The sequence below is a fragment of the Sorex araneus genome, chromosome 11 (assembly GCF_027595985.1).
Source record: "Sorex araneus isolate mSorAra2 chromosome 11, mSorAra2.pri, whole genome shotgun sequence".
NCBI classification, from domain to species: domain Eukaryota; kingdom Metazoa; phylum Chordata; class Mammalia; order Eulipotyphla; family Soricidae; genus Sorex; species Sorex araneus.
Window position 1 is genome coordinate 4,649,112 of NC_073312.1, and position 26,459 is coordinate 4,675,570.

The following is a 26,459-nucleotide window of genomic DNA, read 5'->3' on the forward strand; positions in this document are numbered from 1 at the left end:
GCCTTGCACGAGACCGACCCGGGTTCGATTCCCAGCATCCCATATGGTCCCCTGAGCACCGCCAGGACTAATTCCTGAGTGCAGAGCCAGGAGTGACCCCTGAGCATCGCCGGGTGTGACCAAAAAAAAAAAAAGAAGTGACGGCTGATGAGGCCTCAGTGACGTCTCGGAGCGGCTCCCTCCCTGCTGGCCGGCTCGGGGCCTCCCGGGAGTCCCCGGGCACAGGAGGCAGGCTGGGCTACCTCTGGACGGCTGCAGGCGGGGCCCGGACACGGCCCCTGGTGGTGGGCACCCCTAGTCCCGCTCCCGCCAGGCATGAGCCCAGGCGAGGGGGGGGCGCTGCTTCCCCCAGACTCCGGGGGGCCCTGGCGCTGCCCAGCCCGGCCTGAGTGGACAGGCCTGCGGGCACACAGGGACGATGCGGGGGCAGGCCCTTGGCAGGCCGGGGGCGGGGGGGAGACGCATACCCCACTGTGACCCTCGGGCTCCCACGTCCCTGGGACACGGTCTCGGCCCCGAGCAGGAGACCACCCGGGGGCCAGAGCTCTGCGCATGGGGCTGGCCCGAGGTGACCCCAAACCTCAGCCTCCTGCTCCGGGAGAGGACTCGGCCCCGCCCCGCGTGCTGTACACTCTGCGGAGGGGCCCAGAGGCACCAAAGGCACGGGGGTGGGGGGCCCTGGGGTGCTGCGTGGGCAGAGCTGGGGGCCCCGGGGCTGCCATGGCCGCAGCCTGGGCTCTCGGATGGAGACAGGCCCTGCCCCAGCCCGGCCCGGGTCTGGCCCCAGCAGAAGCTGGAGAGTGCGCCACCTGCTGGCCAGGCGGGGGACACTGCCCAGGACCTAGTGGCCGCTTCAGGCCCAGTCCTCGGGCCTCCCTGGGTAGCGGGGTGCGCCACCCCTTGCCTCGTTAGAGTCCTAAGGGCGGGAAGCCCATTTCCCCCCTCACGTGTACAAGCGTGACCATGTGCACAAGTACACACATGCACGTGTATAATGCACACGTGCGCACACACACGTACATGCAATGGATGACACACACATACAGACACATGCACACACGCGTGCACACACATTCACACATGCGCCCACCTGGGTCACCAGGCCCTGCCAGCTTCCGGGTGCAGCCTGCCACCTCCCCAGCTGCCCCGGCCACCCCGAGCAGGGTCACCCCCGCCCACTCCCCAATTCCGAGACTTCCAAAAGCCACACTGAGCCACGTCCGAGCCGGTGCCACGAACCAGCACCAGGAAACTCCTAAAATTCCAGGCCTGGCGTGGTGCCACCACCCGCCCAGGGCCGTGGGGAAGGACCGGCCTGGTCTCTCCAGAGCCCGCTGGGCCCCGGGCTGTGAGGGCAGCGGCCGAGGCCCAGAGTCAGCCCACAGCCCCTGTCTCCTCCGGACACGCCCGACTCTCGGGCCCGTCCTTCCTCTCCCGTGTGGAGGTGCGGGCGGGTCTCGGGGGGCCCAGGCCTGGCCCAGGCTGTGTCTGTATTCAGGTCTCGGGCCTCCCGTGCTGAGGCGCCTCAGCTCCCACTGGAAGGGCCGAGAGAGACGAGCGTCTGTCGTCCCCCACACAGCCTCCCCAGAGCCCGTGGCGGGGCGCGCCTGCAGGGGGCCTCGCAGCCCCCCGCCGAGACCCCCCCGCACGCCCGAGACTGCGGAGGAGAAACAAGCGGAGTCGTGGGGAGGTGTGAGGGCTGGCCCAGGGCTTCTGCCCGATCTTCCCCTACCAGTCTTTCCAGAAGGTTCCATACTGAGCCAGACACATGTGTCAGGGGCACATTTCCCTGGAGAAGGGGCAGGGCGAGTGAGGGGGCTTCTGCTCCAGAGGGGGCTGCCTCTGAGGGCAGGGGGCCTGCACAGGCCGGACCCCACCCTCACGGCCCCCCTTGCTGGAGTCAGGCCCGGCAGGGCTGAGCATGCACACACAGGCACAGGGGTGCAGTCACACACACTCACAAGCAGATACACGCACACATACACACATGTACATACACACGTGCAAACATGCACTTTCACATACAGTGCTCCCACACATTCGCCACTGTGTATGCACCACTCATATGTGTTCGCGTAATGCATACATGTGCACATACATGTATATACGCAAGCACCCTCGCGCTCACATTCATGTAGGCATTCATACGTGTGCACAATGTTCGTGTGCATGCAGGCACTGGACAAGCCCCTCATAGTAGACTCACGGACACAGCACTCGCACACGCACACACACACACCACACGCACACACACACCACACACACACACACAAACACACACACACACACGCACACACCACCGCAGGCCCTGGCACTCGAGCACGCACACATCACACACACATACACACACACCACCGAATGCCCTGGCCGCCTGTGGGCAGATGCAGAGGCCTCGCCCTCGGGGGTCCCTGGGGCGTCCTTCCAGCTGCATCCGGCCGTGGGCAGAGTCCAGCCATGTCTCTGAGCCCGTCCCCAGGAGGGCAGCTGGGGTGTCTGGGCAGGCCCAGTAGCTGCAAATGGCTCTGGACGCGACAGGGCTGTCCAGCAGTCCAGGCGCAAGAGGGCCTCAGCCCCGAGTGCCTTGCAGACACGCTGGGCCTGGGTCTGGCCACACACCGCGGGCAGGGTCCTCGGACACGGGAGGGGAAGCCCCCGGCCACGGTCGCGTGCACTGTGGTGACGGAGCCACACCCGACTGTGCCCAGGGGTCACTCCCAGCGGGACTCGGAGGGATGGGGGATGGGCACCAGACCAGGCGAGCACCGCCCACCTCGTGTGGAGTGTGTCCACGCCGTGTACCCGAGACAGCACCGAGGGCCCCCAAATGTCCTCACGTGGAGCCTCCCTGCGGGGCCGCCGCTCCCCATCCCTGTGCCCGCTCTCCCTGCGTTCCCAAGTGACCATGCCGCATTGGGTCTGGGCTGGACAGAGCAGCGAGCAGGCCAGCGCGGGTGCCAGCCTGGTTCCCTCTTGGCCGAGGGACTGAGAGCTGCAGCCACGTCAGTGAAGAGCCCAGGGCAGGGCTGGCCGGAGCACGCAGCCGGGCAGGCCCACACGTGTATCAGCAGGGAAACGTGCAGCAGGGAAGAGGCAGGGACGTCGCCCAGCATGGCACTTCGATCCCCAGGGTCACACACACACACACACACACACACACACGCGCGCGCGCGCGGACACACAACAGACACACATGCACACACGGTGAACATAACACACACAAATACCAACATGCACCCACGGTGGCATAATTTATATACTACACCAACCAGCAAACCAGAGTGATAGCACAGCGGGGAGGGTGTTTGCCTTGCACGCGGCTGATCTGGGTTCGATTCCTCTGTCCCTCTCGGAACCCGGCAAGCTACCAAGAGTATCCCACCCACATGGTAGAGCCTGGCAAGCTCCCCGTGGTGTATTCGATATGCCAAACACAGTAACAACAAGTCTCACAATGGAGACGTTACTGGTGCCCGCTCGAGCAGATCTATGAGCAACGGGACGGCAGTGCGACACCAACCGGAGTCATACCTGCACCCAGGGGGCTGCCAGGGTGAAGCTTCCTCTCGCTCTGAATGACCAGCCTGGGGGGTCAAGCACCCCAGGGTCAGCGGGGCAGGCTGCGAGAGGCTGGGCATGGTCCTGCGCCCAGCGGAGGGTGGGAGACGCGCCCCTCAGCTGCCCCTGCAGGGAAGGGCCCCCCGCGCCCCCAGGCGGGCAGCTCGCACCCTCCTTCCAGGCGTGGGAAGATCCAGGGAGCCTCGCCCACCAGACCGCCAGCCTCTGCCAGGGACCCCCGACTCGGCACCTCAGCCTGGGCTCCCGGTGCAGGAGCCCAACGGCCCCTCCCGGCCTGCGGGCAGCCCCGTGCCCAGGACCCCCCGCCAGCTGGGTGCTGTGGCCCACTCTCCGGTGAGAGAGCGTGCACGGCCCACCAGGGCGGGGAAGGACAGACTCACACCCGCCACCCAGCCCTCTGCGCCTGGTTCTGCCCCCAACCCGGGCCGAGCACCGAGCGGGTGTGCCGGCGTCTCCCCCCAGAGGCTGGGCCCTGCCCCTCCCTCACGGATGCAGGTGGGGGAGGGGCAGCCAGAACCAGTCCGGGGGGAGCACCTCGGGCTCTAAGGGGAGCACCCCAGGGGACCCTGGTCAGGACGGGCGGCCAAGGGGTCCGGGAGCCCTGGGCAGCGAGGAGGGCCCAGGGTGGCCAGGCGTGAGGCGGGGAGACCCAGGCGGGCCCCCAGGCCCCTCCCGGCTCTGTCCCCCGGGGCTCCCCCCACCCCGACAGGCGCCCACTGGGGGCTGCGGGGAGACCCACAGGGCGGGCTGCTGGGGGGGACGCGGCGAGCGCGAGGGTTCCGGCCAGTGCTCATTACGGCGCCTTAATTAGCTGCGAGCCCGTTGATGTATGGATTATATTAGGTGCGTAATTGTAATTACCCTAGCAGGCATATGGATCCCAATTACGCCCCAATTAAACCCCCAGCGCAGGGCGCACAGAGCAGCCCTCGGGCCGGGGTTCTGAAAGCTGAGGGGCCCTAGGAAGCACTGGCCTGCCGGGAGGCCCCGGGGCAGGGCAGGGCAGGGGAGGGGAGGGGAGGGCGCTCACAGGGCCCCAGGCCTGCTCCCTCTGCCCCTTAGGGCAGGCCCCTGGGGGTCGCCCCCAGCCAGGCTGCAGGACCCGGCCGAGCCCGGGAGCTGCAGGAAGGACGGGGCAGTCAGCAGGCAGGGGCTGGGACAGGGGCGGGGGCGGCGCCAGGGAGGAGCCGGGGCGGTGGGTGTGTCTGAGGCCCTTAGGACCCTCGGGACTCAGTGTGGGGGTGACTGGGGTCAGGTGGTGCCAGGCCCCCTGCCAGCCTATCTGCAGCCCAGAAATGACCCTGGGGCCACCCTAAGGTGCCTCGGGACCCCCGGCCTCGCCCTTTCCAGGCCTCCCCCCAGTCCCCGCCCCCTCTGCCCTGAACTCAGCTAAAGCCAGACTGGGCCCCCAGACCCTGGCTGGCCGCGCCCCACTCCTGCAGGCCCGGGTCAGGCCACGCGCCGAGGGTGCCATCTGCAGGGAGCAAAGGGCAGTGCAGGCCCCGCGACCAACGGAGGAACCTGCTAGAACGTTCCAGGGGGGCACCCGCAGAGCACAGGGGCACCAAGGGCGGGGCCTGGCGTTTCCGAGGTCAGACTGGGCTGTGACCTCCGTGACCCCGGCAGGGCCCCCACGAAGAGACCTCGGGAGGGGTGCGTCCTCTCCCACGCCCCAAAGTGAACTTCCGTCCGCAGAACCCGCAGCCCAGGAGGGCCAAGGCCCAGGCGCCAGGTGCCGTGGCCGGACTCTGCTCGGGCCTGGACAAAGGGAAGTGGCCACCCACACGGCCCGTGTCTGCAAAAGGACCCGCGTGATCGGGCAACGCGTGCCCAGACCCGCCTGCCCACAGGGGACTGGCCAGCCCGGGGGGGTGCCTCAAGGGAGTCAGCCCAGGGCCCCCAGAACCAGCAGCAGCACCGGCCACACCTCCTGGGCCCACACAAGCAGGTGCCAGGAGGGGGCGTCACCCCCAGGACACTGAGCCAGGCCCAGGTCAGGCCACTCGGGGTACACTCGGGGTGCGGGGGAGGACGAGGGCCGGGCTGCCCCGCGTGGAGGACCGAGCCTGGGGGCATCTCCCCGCTGGGACCAACAGCGCTGGGAGCCGGGGAGCAGGCACGGGGTCTCCGGACCACCCGGGGGCTTCCTGGCGCAGCCACTTCCTGCTCGCCCCCACCCACGTCCAGACCTCCGACCCCGGCCCTGGCCAGGAGAGGGGGTCGGGTGGGGGCAGACGGCTCGGCGGGCAGCGCTGGACCCCAGCCGCATGCCAGCCAGGCCCGCCGGCACCAAGCACGGCAGCCCGGGACGACGCAGACGGTGCGGCCAGAGGGTCCCGAGGCCGCGTCCCCACGGCCAGGAGCCCCCGCGCCAGCCAGCACGCCCGCAGGCCTGGCATCTCCCCAGCCCGGGTCTGTGCTCCGGCAGGACAGCGGGCGCCCGCCCCGTGTCCCCACAGGGCTGGGCCGTGGGGTTGCCCGCGCCCAGGACCCGCCGTGCCTGGCTCACCTGAACTTGCCCGTGCGCACCTGCAGGGCCCGCATGCCGCAGCGCTGGGCACCGCCCACGTCGCCCACGATGTCGTCTCCGATCATGACGGCCTGGCAGGAGCAACGGTGGGACCCGTGAGGAATAGAGGCATGACGGGCTGGAGCGACGGCACAGCGGGGAGGGCACCTGCCTGGCACGCGGCCGACCCGGGTTCCATCCCTGGCACCACACACGGTTCCCCGAGCCCACCAGGAGTGATCCCTGAGTGCAGAGCCAGGAACAAGCCCTGAGCACTGCCGGGTGTGGCTGCCATCGGGGGCTGTGCACACGGATGCTCACTCTTGGGTGCTCACTGGGGACGCGAAGGAGGTGAGGCTTCCTGGAGGAGGTGAAGTTTGCAGCTTGTATCTGAGGCATGAGGGGTACCCCAAAGGGGGTGCACTGGACAGAGAGCACGCTGGCCATGCACTGACCCTCCAGCCCCCAGCTGCCGGGTGCCCCTGAGTGGCACAGTGCCCGTGGGCCCGTGGCGGGTGCTGGCCATGAGCCCCAACAAGCTTTACTTTTTTTTTGCTTTTTGGGTCGCACCCAGCGATGCTCAGGGGTTACTCCTGGCTCTGCACTCAGGAATTACCCCTGGCGGTGCTCAGGGGACCATATGGGATGCTGGGAATCGAACCCGGGCCGGCCGCGTGCAAGGCAAATGCCCTCCCCGCTGTGCTATCGCTCCAGCCCCACAAGCTTTACTTTTGCTCGTTCGGTGACCCTGAAACCGTTAGCTTTGGAACATTCCCAGGTTCCAACCCAGACCCCATCCGTGGGCACCAAGGGCTCTGAGGCCATTTTGCTAGAAGGTTCCTTGGACATGAAATGGGTCCCCCGGCCCCCATGAGATCATGTGGCATTCATTCCAAGCTCCAGGGAAAAGAAAATTGTGTGCATGCACATATGTGTGCGCATGTGTGTACAGGTGTGTATGTGTGCACATGCAAAGGTGTTTTGTGTGTACACAGGTTTGTGCATGTATGAGTAGGTGCACTTGTGTTGTGTGCACAGGTGTGCTGTTTGTGTGTTCTGTGTGTACACGGATGTGCGCATGTGTTTTATGTGTGCAGGTGTGTAAGTGCACAGGTCTGTGTGTGTAGGTGTGTCTGCACAGGCGTGTGTATGTGTGTTTTGTGTGCATAGCCATGTATGTGCATCACCCCCACCCCGCCGGGAATCGGGGTCGCGGTGGGACAGGGTCGGGCAGCCCAAGACCGGGCCGGGGAAGGACAGCAGCTGTGGTTCTGCATGAAGGGCCGGTGGCGGCCGCGGCGAGGCCGTCTGGCGGCGTTTGCTCCGCATACCAAGCGGCTGCGGGCCCCAGGGGAGCGCACGCATTTACTGTCGGTGAAGGGCAATAACCAGGCAAGGAGGAGCAATTATTGCCGAATCATTTAGGATTTAAAAAATCATTGGCAAGAAGATAGAGGTCAAGAGGGCGCTGTCGGGGGAAATAAAACGCCCCACCTGTCAGCCTGGGCTCCGCGTCCCCGAGCGGCAGGGGTGAGGCGGGCTGCAGAGCGCCGGAGCAGAGCCGCAGCCCTGCGAGCCGGTTCTGGGTGCAGGCAGGGCCCCAGGCTCAGCGGAGCCCCGAGTCCACAGTGCTCAGGGGTGGGGGGAGCACGGCCGCGGCCCTGGAACTTTCCCGGAGTGCCTAAAGTCTCGGGGGTTCTGGGGCTGGAGCGATAGCACAGCGGGTAGGGCGTTTGCCTTGCACGCGGCCGACCCGGGTTCTAATCCCAGCATCCCATATGGTCCCCTGAGCACCGCCAGGGGTAATTCCTGAGTGAAGAGCCAGGAGTAACCCCTGTGCATCGCCAGGTGTGACCCAAAAAGCAAAAAAAAATAAAAATAAAAAAAATAAAGTCTTGGGGGTTCTGGGAACTCGGACTCAGTCTCCCTCTCACCGGCAGCTACGGGGGAGTCAGGAGCAGAGGGTATAGGTCGATATTCTTTTCTTTTTTTTTTTTTTTTTTGGCTTTTTGGGTCACACCCAGCAATGCTCAGGGGTTACTCCTGGCTCTGCACTCAGGAATTACTCCTGGCGGCCCTCGGGGGACCATATGGGATGCTGGGAATCGAACCTGGGTCGGCTGTATGGAAGGCAAACACCCTCCTCGCTGTGCTAGCGCTCTGGCCCTAGGTCGGTATTCTGACCCTGGGAGCAGCTGGCGCCAGTTTCAGCCTGCAGGCTCCAGCCGTGCGTGCGATCCCCAGCACCGTCTGCAGGGGGCACTCCCGAGCACAGAGTCAGGTGTGGCCCCCAAGTTAAAAACCAAGTAAAATTTAAAAAAAAGAAAAAATGGAAATAGCTCTAAGGAGAAAATGTTTCAGGAAAAGGAAGAGATGAGTGTTTCCTGCAAGAATTGTCCCAGCGGGGCCGGAACGATAGGACAGCAGGGAGGGCGTCTGCTGACCCAAGTTCAATCCCCAGCATCCCATGTGGTACCCCAGGCACCGCCAGGAGTGATTCCTGATGCAGAGCCAGGAGTAACTCCTGAGCACTGCCGGTGTGACCCAAAAGGGAAAAAAGAGAAGAGAAGAAAAGAAAAGAAAAGAAAAGAAAAGGAAAAGAAAAGAAAAGAGGGGCTGGAGTGATAGCACAGCGGGTAGGGCGTTTGCCTTGCACGCGGCCAACCCGGGTTCGATTCCCAGTATCCCATATGGTTCCCCGAGCGCTTCCGGGAGTGGTTCCTGAGTGTAGAGCCAGGAGTAACCCCTGTGCATCGCCGGGTGTGACCCAAAAAGCAGGAATAAAAAGGAAAAGAAAAGAAAAGAAAGGAAGAGAAAAGAAGAGAAAAGAAAAGAAAGGAAGAGAAAAGAAGAGAAAAGAAAAGAAAAATAAAAAAACCTTCCCGTGGGCGGCAGGAGCCCAGGGCAGCCTGGGAGTGAGCACAGCTGGGGCCGGGCCCGGCAGTGAGAGCGGAGCGAGGGGCCCCCAACAGCCCCCGCGTGGACGCCCATCCCCACCCGAAGTTTCCAGACTGGGCATGTCCCTGCAGCCAGAGTCCCGCCCTGGGCAGCAGAGCCTGGCGACTCCGCTGAGGACGCGTGTCCACGCCCGTCCACGCCTGTCCACTCTAAGCACAGACCTCGCCCGGCCCCTCAGGTCTGAGCTCTTTATCTTTTAGGCCACCCCCCGCAGTGCTCAGGGCTTACTCCCGACTCTGTGCTCAGGGCTTGCTCCTGGCAGGCTCGGGGGCCTGATGGGCTGCTGGGGACCCAACCGGGTCAGAGCACACGCGGCCAGCACCCTCCCCGCTGCGTCACTGCTGCGGGCCCTCAGCACCTAGTCCTATCCCAGGCACTGACCACTGACCACTGCTACTGAAGCACTGACCACTTCCGCCTGCCTGTGTCGCAGGGGTCCCTCCCCTGTCTGAACCTCTGCCCTGCCCCAACACCACCTCCAGTGGAGGCCCCCAGGGAGGCCCAGAGCCCAGCGGGTGAGACAGACCCCCACATGGTACTAGAGGGGCCGGGAGGGGGTCGAAGCTGGCGACCCCCTGCAGCCCCGTGAGGTCCCCGGGGATCACTGAGTCACATCCTCAGCCTTCTCGGATCCTCGGAATGTTCCACAGTAAAAAGGTGTTTTGAGGGGCCGGAGCGATAGCACAGCGGGGAGGGCGTTTGCCTTGCATGCAGCCGACCCGGGTTCGATTCCCAGCATCCCGTAGGGTCCCCCGAGCACCGCCAGGAGTAATTCCTGAGTGCAGAGCCAGGAGTGACCCCTGGGCATCACCGGGTGTGACCCAAAAAGCAAAAAAAAAAAAAAAAAAAAAAAAAGGGTGTTTTGAATTGGGGGCTGGGGGAGAGCCGGAAGGGCGGCACTCACGGCTCATGCTCGAAATGCCAGTTCAGGGCCCAGCCGGGCTGCGCCCCCCCCACCCCCCGCCCCCCACACACAGTCACACTGCGGTGGCCCTGCTCGAGCACTGCCGACCACCCTGGGCCCAGCACTGGGGAGCCCCTGCCAAAATGCGATGCTTTGTGATTTACTGGAGGGGAGGGTCACACCCAGCTGTGCGCAGGGCTGACTCCGGGCCCTGTGCTCAGGGGCCTCTCCTGGCGCTGCCCAGGGAGCATCCGGGTGGCTGTGTGGGAGGCAGGTACCGCCCCACTGACCCAGGAAGAGCTTCTCAGTCCGCAGACTGCCCACGCCTGGCTCCCACGGGCACTGCCCGCCCCACCCAGGCTCCAGGGTGTCCCCACTCCCGGCAACCCCCCCCCCCGCCCTGCCTGCTCACCTGGTGGGCCCCGACGCCCAGCTCCCGCAGGGCCAGCTGGAAGAACTCGGGCGACGGCTTCCCCACCACGTGGGCGCTGATGCCGCAGGCGTACTGCGGAGAGGAGACGGGTGTGGGCTGCCCGCCAGGAGGCCCCGCCCCCACGTGGACAGCTGGACCGGGGGCATCAGGTACAGATGCCGTCGAGACCCACCCGGGGGCCGCCCGGGACACCCCTCGGGCCCCTCCACAGTGCCCCTCCCACCCCCAACCGTCAGGGGCGCTCCCGGAGGGAGGCAAGGTGGCATCTGCCATTCCTCCGCCTGACTGGGGGGGCAAGAACCTGGGGGCCCCACCCCAGAGGAGGGTCCGGGGGTGCCGGAAGGCCTGGTCGCAGACAGAAGCGGCCACAGAGCTGGGGGCCAGGCCGCGGGGGGGGCAGGAGGCGGGCGGCCCGGCACACACGCTTGCCCTCCCCCACGCCCCTCGGCTCCAGGGCGGACCCGGCGGTACCTCGAGTGCCCTCATGTAGGCCCCCACGTCCAGCATCAGCCCCGACGTCTCCTTGTAGTAGCGGCTGCAAGAGGAGGAGGGCAGTGAGCTGGCCAAGGGCCGGGAGCCGAGTCTGGCCACCAGGCCGCCTGGGTGGGCGGCAACGGACCCCCCCCCCCGCCGCTGCCACGATGGACGGGACCCTGGGGCCGGGGGACCCAGTGGCCTGTGTCCCGGGCAGGACAGCAGGTGCACGTGCTAAGGACCCACCTGACTGTCACCCCAGAAAGCACCTTCGCTCCGGAGTGCCCGCCAGCCCGGGGCCGCGAGGTGACAGCTGGCCCGGGCACCCGGGGCTCTCCCGCCGGGAGCAGAGAGGGCAGAGGGGAGCCCGGCTGCACCCATCCCGGCCCAGTGCAGCCACTGAAGAAGCTGCTTTCCTCGTTCTCTGTTTCCAAGCGGGTGGTCTTGCCTGCGACCTCGGTGGGGACGGGGAGGGGCGGCAGAGCCCAGCGACCCCGGGATGGAGGGGAAGGGGGGAACGAGTCGCACAGGGGGCTGTGGTCCTGACTGGGGGAAGCAGAGCTGCCCTCAGCTCAGCCATGCCAGGCACCTGGGCATCATTCCAATCTGTAAAATGGCCACCGAACACACACACACAGACATACGCACGCACACACACACAGACACACATAGACACACACAGACACAAAGACACATGCACAGACACAGATACACACTCAGATACACAGACACACTCAAACACACAGACACACACAGATATACACACAGACATACACACTCACACAGACACACATAGACACACACAGACACAAAGACACATGCACAGACACACTCAGAGACACAGATACACACTCAGATACAGACACAGACACACTCAAACACACAGACACACACAGACATACACACAGAGGCACAGACACACACAGATACACACTCACACAGACACACACACAAAGACACATGCAGACACACTCAGACACAGATACACACTCAGATACAGACAGACACAGACACATTCAGACACACACAGACACACACACACACACACACACACACACGGGCCCTTCCTCCTGAGGGGACCGGCATGTGGCTGCGGGGAATGCCCTGGGCACTCACCCCCTGGCACCTCTCTGCATTCCCCGCGGCCCCCACGCTCCCAGGAAGGACTCCTGTGGGAGTTGTGGGTGTCCCCCGCAGGGACGGGTGCGTGGGCCTCAGAGGGGACCCCAAAAGGATAGGGGCCAGTGGACACCGCTCAGCAGGAAACCAGGTGATAGGCCACGTGGCCTAAGCCGGGGCCTGCAAGTGCGCCCCCATTCAGATAGGCTGAGCTCATGCACGACACCGGCCTCAGGCCTGGAATAAAGACAGGAACCCGCATTCATCCCAACATCCCTCCCGCATCCCCCCGCATCCCCCCGCATCCCTCTGCATCCCTCCCCACATCCATCTCGCATCCCTCCGCATCCCTCCCAGCATCCATCCCGCATCCCTCCCACATCCATCCCCGCATCCCTCCCTACAGCATCCTGCATCCCTCCCACATCCCTCCCGCATCCCCCCCGCATCCCTCCCTCAGCCATCCTGCATCTCGCCTGCATCCCTCCCCACATCTCTCCCTGCCTCCATCCTGCCTCCATCCCCGCATCCCTCCTGATGCTCGCACACCCCCGCAGCCCGCAGCCCTGGGTCCTGAGCACTTCCTCCTGAGTCACTCAGGGGACGAGGCGGTCTCCCTCACCAAGCCAAGTGTCAAGAAGGTGGGAGTGGCGACCGCAGGCAGTGGGGACAGGGGCAGGGGAGTCGTGCAGGCTCGGGGGTGAACCGCCCACTCCCCTGTGCAGGACTGGGCACCCCGACTCAGGCTGGGGGGAGCAGGAGAGCGCAGAGTCCCCGAGCAGGGCAGCATGGGAGGTGAGCAGCCCAGGCCTGCGCCCCACCTGCGGGGGCAAACGGGGGGCCAGGAGGGGGTCCCCGAGAAGGAACGGCACCTGGGAGCTGCAGGGGAGGGCGCCCCGTGGAGGGGGAGGGGACAAGCTCAGGCCGGCGGCCTCCTGCTCCCCGTCAGAGGGGAACCAGGGGCGCCAAGCTGGCAGTGGGTGCTGGGGGGCCTCTCGGGCGGTACATGGGGAGGGGCTGGGACACAGGGCAAACTCTGCTGCGACCTGGGTTCCAGCTGTGCCACCCCTTGGGGTCCCCTGAGCACCGCCAGGAGTGACCCCCAAGCACAGAGCCAGGAGTCGGCCCTGCGAGTTGCGGAAAGCAACCACCCAAAGCCCGGGGCAGCGCCACCTGGCTGTCCCGACTCAGTGCCGCCCGCACTGGGCTGTCCAGCTGGGACAGGCGCAGGAGGGGGGCTGGCCGCTGCCCCTCTCCCGGGCTCCTGTCCGTTCCTGGGGGTCCCGGGGGAAAGGGTGGCTCTGCCCGCAGCAACGCCCCCCTGCACGCATCCCCTTTGCTCCGTTTCTCCCTCCGGGGAGCGAGGCAGCACGTGGCGGTCAGCTGCTTGCTGGGAGCGTCACTGAGCCACGGGCAGGGCCAGCACCGCCCGAGTCCCGGGGAAGACCCGCTCGGCCCAAGGGGGTGTTCGGGGGGTGGGGGGGCTCATCAGACGGGGACGGGGACGGGGAGACGCAGTCAGAGAGATTTTCTGCCTCCTTCTCCGGCCCCTTCCGGTAATTCCGCCGGCTCCTTCCAAATGACCACTTGCCCTTTCCCACAGAGCCATTAACCTTCCTGAGTCTGCCGCGTAAACAGCTTAATTTCCTGACAGCCGCATGACAGAAGAAATTACAAAGGCAATTCCCACTCTCGGCCCCAGCAGATGCCAAATGTAAATCATCCCATCCCCGAGGAGCACGCGGCACCCAGCCGACCGGCCTGACGCCCCCCCCCACTCGCACCAGGCCTGGGACCCAGGGCCGGAAGCAGCTGGGTCCCCTCTCTGGTTTCTGACTGCCCCAACCTGGCCCATGCCTGAGCCCCCCACCCGCGCACACCTCCTCTTCACCAGGGTGCAGGAAGACAGAGCTAAAAGCTAAAAGCTGGGGCTGGAGCGATAGCGCAGCGGGGAGGGCGTTTGCCTTGCATGCGGCCAACCCGGGTTCGATTCCCAGCATCCCATAGGGTCCCCTGAGCACTGCCAGGGGTAATTCCTGAGTGCAGAGTTAGGAGTAACCCCTGTGCATCGCCGGGTGTGACCCAAAAAGCAAAAAAATAAAATAAATAAATAAAAGCCAAAAGCTTAGTGGGGCCTTTTCTTCTCTTTCTCTCCAGCAAACCTACCTGAACCCCGGCCCGGGATCGGGAATAATCCGAGACAGTTTCCAAGGGAGAGAAAGTGTGGGGCGGGGGTGATGGCTCAAAGGGCCGGAGAGAGCTCAGGGGTCAGACCTGAGTGGTCTCAGCAACAGGCCAGCAGTGATGAGCAGGAAACCCCCTGCGGCCCCCCCAAAGAGAGAAAGTCTGCACAGAAATGGGTTAGGACAGAGACCCCCAAGCAGGGAGCCCTGGGCGGGGGAGACAGCGCAGGGCCCAGTATCTGCCTCCTATGCAGCCGACTCCCCCGCATGGCACACGGGCCCTTGCGCCCCGCCAGGAATAATCCTGAGCACAGAGCCAAGAGCACTGCTAGGCGCCTCCGGGTCGGGCCCCAAAACCGGGAACAGGAGTAGGGCCGACCCTGGTGGGGGATTCGTGCTATTGTGTCCAGAACTCAACTACCAGGAACCCTGTAAACCAGGTTCTTTAAATTAAAAACACTTATTTTTAAAAAGGAGGTAGGGGCAGGAGAGTAACAGAATGGGTAAGGGGCTCGCCCGGTGCCCTCCAGAGTGAGCCCTGAGCACTGGGGGGGGAGTCCCCAGGAAAGGAGGCAGCTGCTGGCGGGGACAGTGAGGCCAGCTGGCGTCTGGACTGCCGGTGGCGGGGCGGAAAGGCACGGAAACCCTTTTGGGGGGGCCACACCCGGCGATGCGCGGGGCTCACTCCTGGGAATCGAACTCGGCCCCAAGGGCGGCGAGCGCCCTGCTGGCTGTGCCATCTCTCTGCCCCCAACGCAGTGCGACTCTTTTTCCTTTGGGGTCACACCCAGCGATGCTCAGCGGGTCCTCCTGGCTCTGCACTCAGGAGTTACTCCTGGCGGTGCTCCGGGGACTATACGGGATGCTGGGGATCGAACCCGGGTTGGCCGTGTGCAAGTACAGCCCAACCTGCTATGCTACCGCTGCAGCCCCTGCACTGCGACTCTGAAGTGCCCGTGTCCCCTGGCAAGGCCCAGGTGCCCAGCTCACCCGGTCCCCCTCACCCGGTCCCATATCACCCCATCCCCCCTCACCCCATCCCATGTCACCCCATCCCCCTCACCCCATCCCCCCACCCCCATCCCATGTCACCCGGTCCCCCCTCACCCGGTCCCCCCTCACCCAATCCCCCTCACCCCAACCCCCCTCACCCCGCCCCCCTCACCCCGTCCCCACTCACCCGGTCCCCAGCGAGATGAGCAGGGGCTCCTGAAGTGCCATCAGCACCTGGAAGGCCGCGTTCATGTTGCGGTAGGAGAAATCGTCCCCCGCGTCCCCGAGCACCACGCAGTTGGGGTTGGACGTGTCGATCCCGTCAAACTCGGAGCGGATGCCTGCAGGAGAGGGTGGGGAGTCCCAGGCTGGCCCCCACAGTCCCGGGACCCAGCCCCCAGCTGGCCCTCTTGTCAGGAGGGACGGGGGCTGGGGCCATTTTTATAACAGGGGCCACACCTGCGGGGGCTGGGACCCAGGGCTGGGCTTTGGGCCTCTCACGCCTGTGCTCTGCCCTGGGACACGCCAGTCTCTCAGCGTCTCCCAGCCGGAGCCTGAGGTCCCCCCTGAGAGGACTTGGGAAGAGAGAGATGCCCCCAAAGCAGCAGCTGGAGCACCAGAGCCAGGAGTCCCTTAGCCCAACGCCTCGGGTGGGGACCCTAACGCTGCATCGGGAGGTGACGTCTGTCTGCAGGTCCCTGCTGGCCCTGAGCTGCAGGAACCAGACACAGGTCAGCAACCCCCGGGACAGGTCAACAGCACGCACACACGCTGGCACATGTGCGCACACACACATGCACGCACCTGAACACATACACACTGCTAGCACATACACACGTGGACGCACACACAGACCTGCATGCACACACACAGAGCACACACACACATGCATGCATGCACCTGAACACATACACACTGCTAGCACATACACACGTGGACGCACACACAGACCTGCATGCACACACACAGAGCACACACACACGCATGCATTCTAAGGACACAGGTACACATATGCATACTTATAAACACAATCACAATGCACACTCGTGCACACAGGCCCTACACTCACGTATGGTGACAGAGCACACGTGTACACACATACATGCCAAACGTACATGTGTGTGCACAGACGCCTGCACCCAGAGAGCACAGCAGCCTCTCTCCCCGCCGGGGTGACCTCGGGGAGGGGAGCAGGGGAGCCTGAGTCCAGGCCCTGCTCTCTCCCTCTCTCCACCCCGCCCCCTCGGTCCATGTTGGGGCCACACCCAGCTGCGGGGTCCATATGGGATGCCGGAGATCAAACCTAGACGGCCACGTGCAAGGGCCCTCCCCGCTGCCCTCCCCCGGCCCCGCTGCATTCTGACCAGGCGGGGCCCCTGAGGGCCGCTCCCGCGGGGGTGGGCGGAGGACAGACCCCCGTGCCGGGCTGGGAGGCGAAAGCACGAGGGACAGAGAAGCAGGAGTCGCTCCTCGTTAGGATGCAGAAGGCGCCTTCCAGAGACGTGCGGAGCGAGGGTCAAAGGGGCGTCTGGCACCCAGACTCATCCCAGGGCGTAAGCGGGTCGCAGTGGCCCGCACTGATGGAGGTCAGGCGCAGCGTGGGGGCACGAGAAACCTGCGGTCTTCACGATCACACACGCACGCGCACACACATATGCACATGCACACATGGACACAGCTCCACACGCAGGACTCCAGAATCCCGCAGCGCTGAGTATCACACACACACACACACACACACACACACACACACGCAGGACACGATATTCCTGCAGCACTCAGTATCAGGTACACACACATGCGCGCGCACACGCATACACATATACACACACTATACATATTCCCGCAGCACACTATCACATGCACAAAGCACACACACATGCGCACACACGTGCACACACGCATACACGTACACACACACACTAGACATATTCCCGCAGCACACTATCACGTGCACAAAGCACACGCACACAAGCACATGCACACACGCACACACATGCATGCACACATAGGACATCAGAATCCTGCGGCGCTCAGTATCAGACAACACACAGGCACACACGCACACGCGGGGTACGATATCCAGTGATATTCCTGCAGCACTCAGCATCACGTGCACATACACATGCGTATGCGTACACACACTCACACACACACACACACACAGTGTGTGTGGACCTCTGGACCTGACTGGGGCGCCCGGGCATGGGGGCAGGCGTGGCCCTGTCCCCCGGGAGCCCACAGCAGCGGCCGGCGTCCCCACAGAGGCACCGCCCGGGCCCGGCCACCCCCACCCCGACGGGCCTGCAGCCCGGCTCACCGTCGTGGACGAGCAGGTGTGGGCGCAGGCTCCGCTCCCGCAGGAGCTGGCGGGCGGCCGGGGCGGGCGCGGTCACCTCCTCCTCGCTGACGTCGAAGCCCAGGGCCCGCAGCTGCCGCACCAGGGCCTCCCGTGTCTTCTGCGACTCATTGGTGCAGAACCGCACCCTCAGTCCCGACTGCTTCAGCCTGCGGGGAGAGGCCCGGCCCTCAGCGCCGGCCACGCGGGCCCACGCCCTGCTGCCCACCCCCTCGCCCGCCCCCGCAGCCCCCGCAACCTGGCTACGGTGCGGCCCAGCCCGGCTTCACCGCCTGAGGCCCGGCCCGGACGCCCGAGTGTCTGTCCGTCAGCCGGACACAGCCCCGACGGACACACACGTCACTGAGCTCCACTGGGCGCGGCCCCACGCAGCCCCCTCCCCTGCCGCCTTGCTGCCCCCCGGAGCACCGGGGAACCGGGGAGCCCCTCAGGGCCAGGGCACAGCACCCCGCCTGCCACTGCCCTCCCCTCCCGCCTCTGCAGGGCGCGAGCCACCCCCCACTACAGGCGCGCTTCCTGGGCCCATGTGAGGTCAGGAAGGGGGTCTGCGGGGTCTCCGCACCCCCAGGCTCCCTGCACCGCGGACCCCCAAATGACGACAGGTCGGAGGGCCCCTGCTCGCCCACGCGGGTGTCCCAAGGGGGCCAGCAGAGAGCCAGGACGTGGGTGGGGGGGAAACAAACAATTCCCCTCGCTGCCCAGAGAGGCAGGTTCGGGGTCCGCCCGCGGAGCCGTAGTATTTGTCTTTCCCGGCCAGGGGCCCATGAATTATCAATTACGCCCAGTGGTTAATTGCCCTTCATAAAGGCGGCCTCGGCTGTGGAATTAGGCAGTTAATACGTCGTAACTAATGGCGCCCTGTTCTCCCTGCTCTCGGCAGCGGGGGGCCGGGAAGGTGCGAGTCGGACCCAAGTTAATGGGCAGCTGCGTAAAGAAGGGGTGGGCGCCGGGGACTAATTACCGCTAACGGATGGCGCTGTGACCTTCGCAGAACAGCGAGCAGGCCCCGCGGGGACTCGGGCCGCCCATCTGCGCCACCACCCGTCGGGGGAGCGACAGTCTCCGACAGAGCCGCCGCTGGACGTGCCGCCCGCCGGACAGCAGGAGAGGGCCGCCGGGCCGGGGCCCGAGCGTGGGGGGCCGTCGTCCGTCCACGCCCCCGAAAGGCTCAGAAACGTCACCACGATTCCGACCGAGCACTGGAGACGAAGAGTCCTGGCTGAGCACTTAAACGGTGGGGCGGCCCCTGGGATCTAAGCCCCACCTCCTGGGGAAGGCCGGTGCTGCCCCTCAGAGCCACAACCCCACACCCCTGCCCCCGACGGGAACCAAAACATGACCTCCCCGCCTGGTGGTCTCATCTCTGCCCTGCGGAAGGGGCTTGGGGCGTCTGTCCCGCTTCCCCCTGTGAGCAGCTGAGGCAGGAACCGGGGTGCTGGGGCAGGGCAGGAGCACAGCGGGGAGGGCGCTGACCCTCCCTGCCTGGCCCGGGACATCCCGTGGGGTCCCCCGAGCACCGCCAGGAGTGGCTCCGGGGAGCAGAGCCAGGAGGAAGCCCTCCCTGAGCATCATGGGCGGGGAGAGTCCCCCTAAAAGCAAAAAGGGAAAGAACCAGGGGGGCTCGGGGGAGCAGAGGCGCCACCCCAATGTCCCACAGCCCGAGCCTCTGCCCGCCCGCGGGGCTGTGCCCAGGCCCGGCCACCAGCAGGCGGGGCAGCTGGCCCAGGAACGCAGGCGCTCTGCTCAGGGTCCGTCCTGCAGGCAGGGAAGGCCACACTGACCACGGCCAGCGTCTGTGTGTGTGGGCGGGCGGGGGGCACAGGGTATCGGGGGCCCCTGCACTCGGGACAGAGGCAGAGAGTGAGGCACCGGGCTAAGGGGCCACTCCCGGGCTGAACTGGACGCCCGCGTCCTTCTCTGGGGGGACGCCCTGGTGATGGCTGACCAGGCCACTCTGGGGACTGAACCCGGGTCTCCCGCATGCAGGGTGGACGGCCCGGCTCTCTGAGCCACTCCCCGGCCTGTCCCCCGCGCTCTGTTCAAGTCTGAGGCGGACAAACTGGAGATGGGGCCTAAGTGGCCGGTCTGGGGGACGGGCCCAGCGGTGCTCAGGTCTGACTTCCGGCTCTGTGCTCAGGGATCACCCCTGGAGGGGCTTGGAGGACCGTATGCGGTGCCGGGACTCGAACCCGGGCCTTGCTCTGCTCGGTCTCCCGCCCGAGATGGTCTGAGAAGGCGCTGGCTGTTCAGTGGGTCTCAGGGGAGGGCCTGAGGACAGTGCCTGCCCACCAAGGGACACCGGTCCTGCCCTGTGGGACACAGTGACCAGCAGCCACCCAGAGGTCCGGCTGCGAGACCTCAGTGGAGGGGCGGGGGCTGCCAGCGTGGGCTTGGGCCCTTCCCCGCTGCCCTGCGCGGGCCACTGGCAGGCGTCTCCGGAGCTGCCCGAGTGCCGGGAAAGCCTGAGCTGGCTGGGCCCCAGGGGCGGCCCTGGGGCAAGTCCAGGGTTCCCGGCCCGGGAGGCCCAAAGCAGGAGTGTCGGCTTGTCCCGGGACACCCCGAACCAGAGCAGGGCTCCGGCTAGACAGACCCAGTTCCTGCCACCAGCACACGGGGCCTACTTCCCGCACCCCCACCCACCTCCCGCACCCCCCACCCACCTCCCGCACCCCTCCCCGGGACCCACTTCCCGCACCCCCCACCCACTTCCCGCACCCCCCACCCACTTCCCGCACCCCTCCCCAAGGGCCCTACTTCCCATACCCCTCCCCGGGACCCACTTCCAGTACCCCTCCCCGGGGGCCCACTTCCCGCACCCCAACCCACCTCCCGCACCCCTCCCCAGGACCCACCTCCCACACCCCTCCCTGGGGACCCACTTCCCGCACCCCTCCCCGGGACCCACCTCCCGCACCCCTCCCCGGGACCCACTTCCCGCACCCCTCCCCGGGACCCACTTCCCGCACCCCTCCCAGGACCCACTTCCCGCACCCCTCCCAGGACCCACTTCCCCCACCCCTCCCCGGGGATCCACTTCCTGAACCCCTCCCCGGGGGCCCACTTCCCGCCTTCCTTCCCGCACCCCTCCCGGGACCCACTTCCCGCACCCCTCCCCAGGACCCACTCCCTGCGGCCCGCTAGGTCTCTGAACTGACCTTCACCCGCGAGGACAGAGCGGCCGGCCGGCTCTGAGTGACGGGGACGCCGTGGCGTGTGGACCGTCACTTGCAAATCACTTCGGACCTCACACATCTGCTGGCTGTCGGCAGCTGCCAGGGGCGCTCACCCGAAAATAATGGGCACCTTCCTCTCGGGCGGGAGGCGGGAGAGCGGGGACGGCCGCTGGACATCCTGGGTGACCTTGGCCAGCCTGAGCCGGCCGCCCTCCCGGCTCCCTGTCCAGGGAACCCAGTGTCCCCCCCACCCCAGGCTCCCTCTTCTCCCCACTCGCCCCACCCCCAGGCAGGCCCAGGCCCTCTTGGTGCCTACGTCCCCTCCTCCAGGGAGACCCCCAGGCATCCTCCTCCCACTGGCCAACCCAGCCTGGAGGCTGCTCCGCGCCGGCCTGCAGTGAGTGCTCCCCCCTCCTGCACCGCCCAGCCCACCTGCCCAGTGACCAGCAGAGACTCGGTTTACCAGCCGTGCCCCTGCCCACCACCTCCAGTCTGGGCGTGAGGCGGTTTGTGGGTGGGTCACAGGCAGAGGCGGGGCTCAGGACCCCAGGGCAGTGCACGGGGCCACACCGCGGGACGTGAGTGAGCAGGACCCTCCTTGCTGCCCCCCGGAGGCCACGTGTGACAGGAAGGAGGAGGCAGGTGCCTGGGACAGGCCGGGGCCCCCCCATCCCGCAGGGCTGCAGTGGCACCCAGGGGGCCTCTGGGCGATGGCCTGGTCCCACCCCCGCCACGGCCCACGTGCTCTGGGGTCCCCAAGAGGAGCGGGGTGGGGGCGCCTCTGTCTGAAGGGAGTCCGTGAGCACTGTCCCGGGGGCAGGAGGAGGCCAGGCTGACCCCAACCTCCTGAAACAGGCCGGACACCCACACAGACACACACAGACTCACACTCACAGACATGCACACACAGGCTCACGGAGATACACAATCTCACAGGCACAAACACACTTAGATACACAATCACACACAGACACACCACAAGCACAGGCAGACTCGCACGCAGAGATACACAATCACACACAGAAGCACTCACATACCAAGACGCACAATCCCACTCACAGACACACGTGAACTGAGACAATCACACACACAGACACACAGACACACGCCACAAACACACACTCAGTGCCCCGGGGGCTGCGGCAGGAGGCAGGACATTCGGACTATCCCCTGGGCCCTGGGGGGTCGCCTGGAAGGCTGAGCCGAGCCTGTCCTGGGGCCAGAGTGGACAGACGCTGAGGGCTGGCCCCGGGTTACAGAGTGGACAGACGCTGAGGGCTGGCCCCTGGTTAGAGTGGACACTGAGGGCTGGCCCCGGGTTACAGAGTGGGCACTGAGGGCTGGCCCCGGGTTAGAGTGGACACTGAGGGCTGGCCCCGGGTTATAGAGTGGACAGACATGAGGGCTGGCCCCGGGTTACAGAGTGGACACTGAGGGCTGGCCCCGGGTTATAGAGTGGACACTGAGGGCTGGCCCTGGGTTAGAGTGGACAGACGCTGAGCGGGCACTGTGGCCGGGGCGGGACCTGAGGCCTGGGGGAGGGGGTGGGAATTGCTTTATGGGGCCGCCTGCCGGGCCTCCCTCCTTCCTTCCTTCCTCCCGTCCTTCCAGCTTCCTTCCCAGATGGGCTTCAGTGACCCCAGGATGCAGTAAAAGTCGCCTTTCACATGCGGATGTCCCCGGCTGGCCTTTGTGCTGCCTCCCAGGGCCACCCCGGCCTCCTCTGAATGGCCCCTGGGAGCTCAGCTGTCCCGGCTCCCATAAAGGGCCCGAGGGGTCCTGATGACCCTGGCCGCACCCCCCGGGAACTGAGAGTGGCCCCAGCTCCCGCAGCCCAGCCCAGGAAGTCACGTGGGCCCTCCGCAGACCCCTCCCCCTCCTGCTCCCGCTCACCCCGAGGACGGCCAGCTCCCAAGGTGTCCCGCTTGCCACTGGACAGCCCGAGGGCACCCCCCCATTGGACAGCCCGAGGGCACCCCACCAGCCACTGGACAGCCCGAGGGTGCCCATCTGTCATTGGACGGTGGCTAGGGGCCCCCACCTGTCAGTGGATGGTCCCTGGGGTCCTACCTGTCACTGGACAGTCCCTGCCAGTGAGATCTTTTATGTATTTGACCCGGGCCGGGAATGCTAAACCAGACAGGCCTCAAGGAGGCTCAGGGCAGTGAGTGGCTTCCCCGGACGCCCCCTCACCCCCCATGCGGCCTCTCGTGCCCCGCACCCCCTCGCGCCCACTCCGCTGCTCCGTGACCTGTCCCCCTCTGCACTTAAGGCTCTGTGGCTGGGGGCTGGAGCGATAGCACAGCGGGGAGGGCATCTGCCTTGCACGTGAGCGACCTGGGTTCGATTCCCAGCATCCCATATGGTCCCTGAGCACCGCCAGGGGTGATTCCTGAGTGCAGAGCCAGGAGTAACCCCTGTGCAACGCCGCGTGTGACCCAAAAAGAAAAAAAACAAAAAAACAAACAAACAAACAAACAAAGACTGTGGCTGATTTCCAGATCTTCCTACCAATGGCCCCTTAACCGTTGGGGGGTCCCCGGGGACGTCCCAGTGATGCTTGGCCTGAGGACTGGGCCCGCAGCAGCCGTGCCGCACCCCTAAGGCCTCAAGGACACGTGACACGGGTGGGGGCCCCGGCTGGGCCTCCTGATGTCCACTTCGAGGCTGCAGGGGCACCGGGACGCTGAGGTGCTGGCCCGGGTGCGGGAGGCCGGGCACTGCGCAAACAAGAGAAAATCTGCCCTGGGGGGCCGGATACAGCAGGTGGGCGCCCGCCCTGCATGTGGCTGCCCCCCTTCCAGCCCCCCTTCCGGTCTCCTGAGCCCACCGGGAGTGACCCCTGAGCACGGCCAGGCATGCCCCCCGCCCCCAAAACAAAACACAAACTTCATTCGCTACTTCCATGGTTCCAGTATCTGTGTCTCGGTGTCACATCTGACCTTAGCGTCCGCAGCAGCTCAAGGGGGTGGGCGCAGCCACAAGGGACCACCCTCCGCCCCGTCGTCAGCAGACCCAGGGCCGCGAGAGGCGTGCCCCCAAATTAGGAACTAGAATAATTCGGAGCAGAGCACCAGCGCAGTGGGGAGGGCGCCTGCCTCATACTGGCTGACCCCGGCTGGGTCCCCGGCACCCAGAGGGCTCCCTGAATGCCGGGCCAGGAGTAAGCCCCCACCTACCCCGAAGAAACTCCACTAACCTTTGTGATGATCGATTTGCTCAAGCGGGCACCAGTAACATCTCCATCGTGAGACTTGTTACTGTTTTTGGCATATCAAATGCGCCACGGGGAGCTTGCCAGGCTCTGCCTTGGGGGCGGGATACTCTCGGTAGCTTGTCGGGCTCTCCGAGAGGGATGGAGGAATCGAACCCGGGTCTGGCGTGTGCAAGGCAAACGCCCTACCCGCTGTGCTATCGCAAAATTTCTTTTGTTTTTGCTTTTTGGGTTACACCCAGCAATGCTCAGGGATTACTCCTGGTGGTGCTTGGGGGACCCTATGGGATGCTGGAAATCGAACCCAGGTCCACCGCTTGCCAGGCAAGCGCCCTTCCTGTTGTGCTATCTCTCCAGCCCCCAAAATAAAATTTCTTGGCCCCAATCATCTAACGGCTCTGCTGCCTCCAACGGAGGCCCCTGGCCGTGCGCCTCTCATCTGCCTCCCCCCCTTGAGCTACTGGGCCCCCCAGGTGCCTGCCCAGATCTATCTATCTATCTATCTATCTATCTATCTATCTATTTAGAGGGAGGCCCCAGCCAGCGGTGTCGGGCCTTGCTCCCGCTCTGGTGGGCTCTGGGACTCCGTGGGTGCTGGGGATCGAACCCAGCTCAGCCGCATGCCAGACAAGCGCCCTCCCCAGCGCTTTATCTCTGGGGGGCCCCAGCCCCCAGCAGAGACCAGGCCCCCCTCAGGGCTCACCCCGTACCCCATATTGGTCCCCACCAGCTCTCAGCGCCATTTTCTTTGGATGTTTTCTTGTTTGTCTGTGGGGGCAGGGGGCACACCCAGCAGTGCTCAGGGCTTCCTCCTGGCTCTGCACTCAGGAATTACTCCAGGCGGTTCCTGGGGGACCGCCGGGGATGCCCGGACGGGACCTGGGTCAGCCGAATGCCAGGCCAACGCCCTCCCCGCTGTGCTGTGGCTCCGCCTCTCAGCACCACTTTTTTCCGCCACTTTCTAAGGCCGACCTGCTGCGAGCGGCTTTGCTGACCCGTGTCACCTCCCGTCCACCAGGGACCTGCCTGCAGTGCCAGCCCCAAGGCTCTGGCCTCCAGGCCCCCACTCTGGGCCCGTTTTGCCCCCAGAAACAGCTCCATGGCCTGAGGCCACCCCCAGGAGGGAGTCACCAGGGACCAAAGCAGAGGAAGGGGACCCCGAGCTGAGTCCCACGGGGGGACCCGGCCACGGCCTCCTCCCCACAGCCTGCTTAGTCTGCAGGACACACCTGCTCCCCAGCAGGGAGAGGGCTCACTCTGCAGGACCCACAGGGTCACATCCGTGCTACCGACGGTGCCTGGGAAACTGAGTCACGGGGAGGTCAGGCCCCCAGGGCCCCCTGTGCTCCCCCGAGAAGACCACAGGCCCCACCCGTGTCCTGGTGGTCCTGGCCCGGCCAACAACCATCACAGCACGGAGCCTGGGCTCGGGGCTGCCAGCCACAGACCCCTGGCCCAGGACGGGGCGGGGAAGTGCCAGCCCAGCCAGGCGACCGAGGGCCAGTCACGGACGTCAGGTGGCTTGTGGGGTTTTGCTGTTGTTTTGTTTTGGGGCCACACCTGGCAGTACTCCTGCTTCTGCTTCAGGAATGACTCCTGGAGGGGACGTGGGATGCCACAGAGGGCATCAGGGATCAAACCCGGGTTAGGCACCTGCAGGGTAAACACCCTCGCACCTGTACTATCGCAGCTCGCCTGGTAGTAGGGGGGCTGCAGGGGGTGCAACGGCGGGCGGAGATCAGGATGCCATCCTCTGCACCGCGGAACACCAAAAGACACACACAGGTCTGGTTTGCTGGTCTGCCACGTTAACAAAGGCTGAAACGTGTGGAATTCACTGCATGCAACCTTCAAATTATTATTTGCTCAAGAGAGTCATGTAGGGGCGGGAGCAATAGTCCAGCGGGGAGGGCGTTTGCCTTGTACTCGGCCGACCCGGGTTCGATATCCGGCGTCCCATAGGGTCCCCCCAACCAACGCCAGAAGTAATTCCTGAGTGCAGAGCCAGGAGTAACCCTGAGCATCGCTGGTGTGACCCAAAAAGGGGAAAAAAAAAAAGAGAGTAATGGAATGAAGTGAAATGCTCTCACTGTCTTACAGCACATCTCAGCTGGGCGTGCTCAGCTGCCACCTGGGGAGAGTCATCCCGACCTGACAGCGCAGCTCACAGCTGCGGAGGCTGCGCCCAGGTAGGGGGTCTGCGCGCGGCGGCTTCTCAGCAACCAGGCGGGGGCGGGGCCTCTGCGGGTGGGCGTGGCCTCCCTGTATGGGCGTGGTTTATGTGGTGGGCGGGGCCTCCCGCGGATGTCCCGCCCCGCGTCCGCAGCCGCCCGATCCCCCGACGCCGGTGGCGGCCATCGCGGCCCACTCACCTCGCCACGGCTTCCACCGAGCCTGGGATCGCCTTGCCGCCGTCCTCGCCGCCGTCGTAGAGCACTCCCGAGATGTCCAGCAGCACCCCGCGCACTCCAGCTAGCCGCTCGCCCCACGCGGCCATTGCGCCCGAAAGTGTGTCTCAGACTCGGCGTCCCAGCCGGCAGCTGCGAGTGCGGCTGCGCCGGCGC

The 26,459-nt window shown here is 65.5% G+C and overlaps 1 protein-coding gene across 1 annotated transcript in view; it reads right to left on the bottom strand.

The window, feature by feature from the left end:
• The window catches only part of LHPP (phospholysine phosphohistidine inorganic pyrophosphate phosphatase), a 29,184-nt gene extending 2,725 nt beyond the window's left edge, over nt 1-26,459 (bottom strand). Inside the window, exons 1-6 of the mRNA XM_055118847.1 lie at nt 26,268-26,459; nt 17,470-17,657; nt 15,337-15,490; nt 10,852-10,915; nt 10,360-10,452; nt 6,086-6,177 (exon numbers count right to left, since the gene is read on the bottom strand). Coding sequence (XP_054974822.1) covers nt 6,086-6,177; nt 10,360-10,452; nt 10,852-10,915; nt 15,337-15,490; nt 17,470-17,657; nt 26,268-26,392 — 716 coding nt within the window. The 5' untranslated portion in view covers nt 26,393-26,459. The remainder of the gene's footprint in view (nt 1-6,085; nt 6,178-10,359; nt 10,453-10,851; nt 10,916-15,336; nt 15,491-17,469; nt 17,658-26,267) is intronic.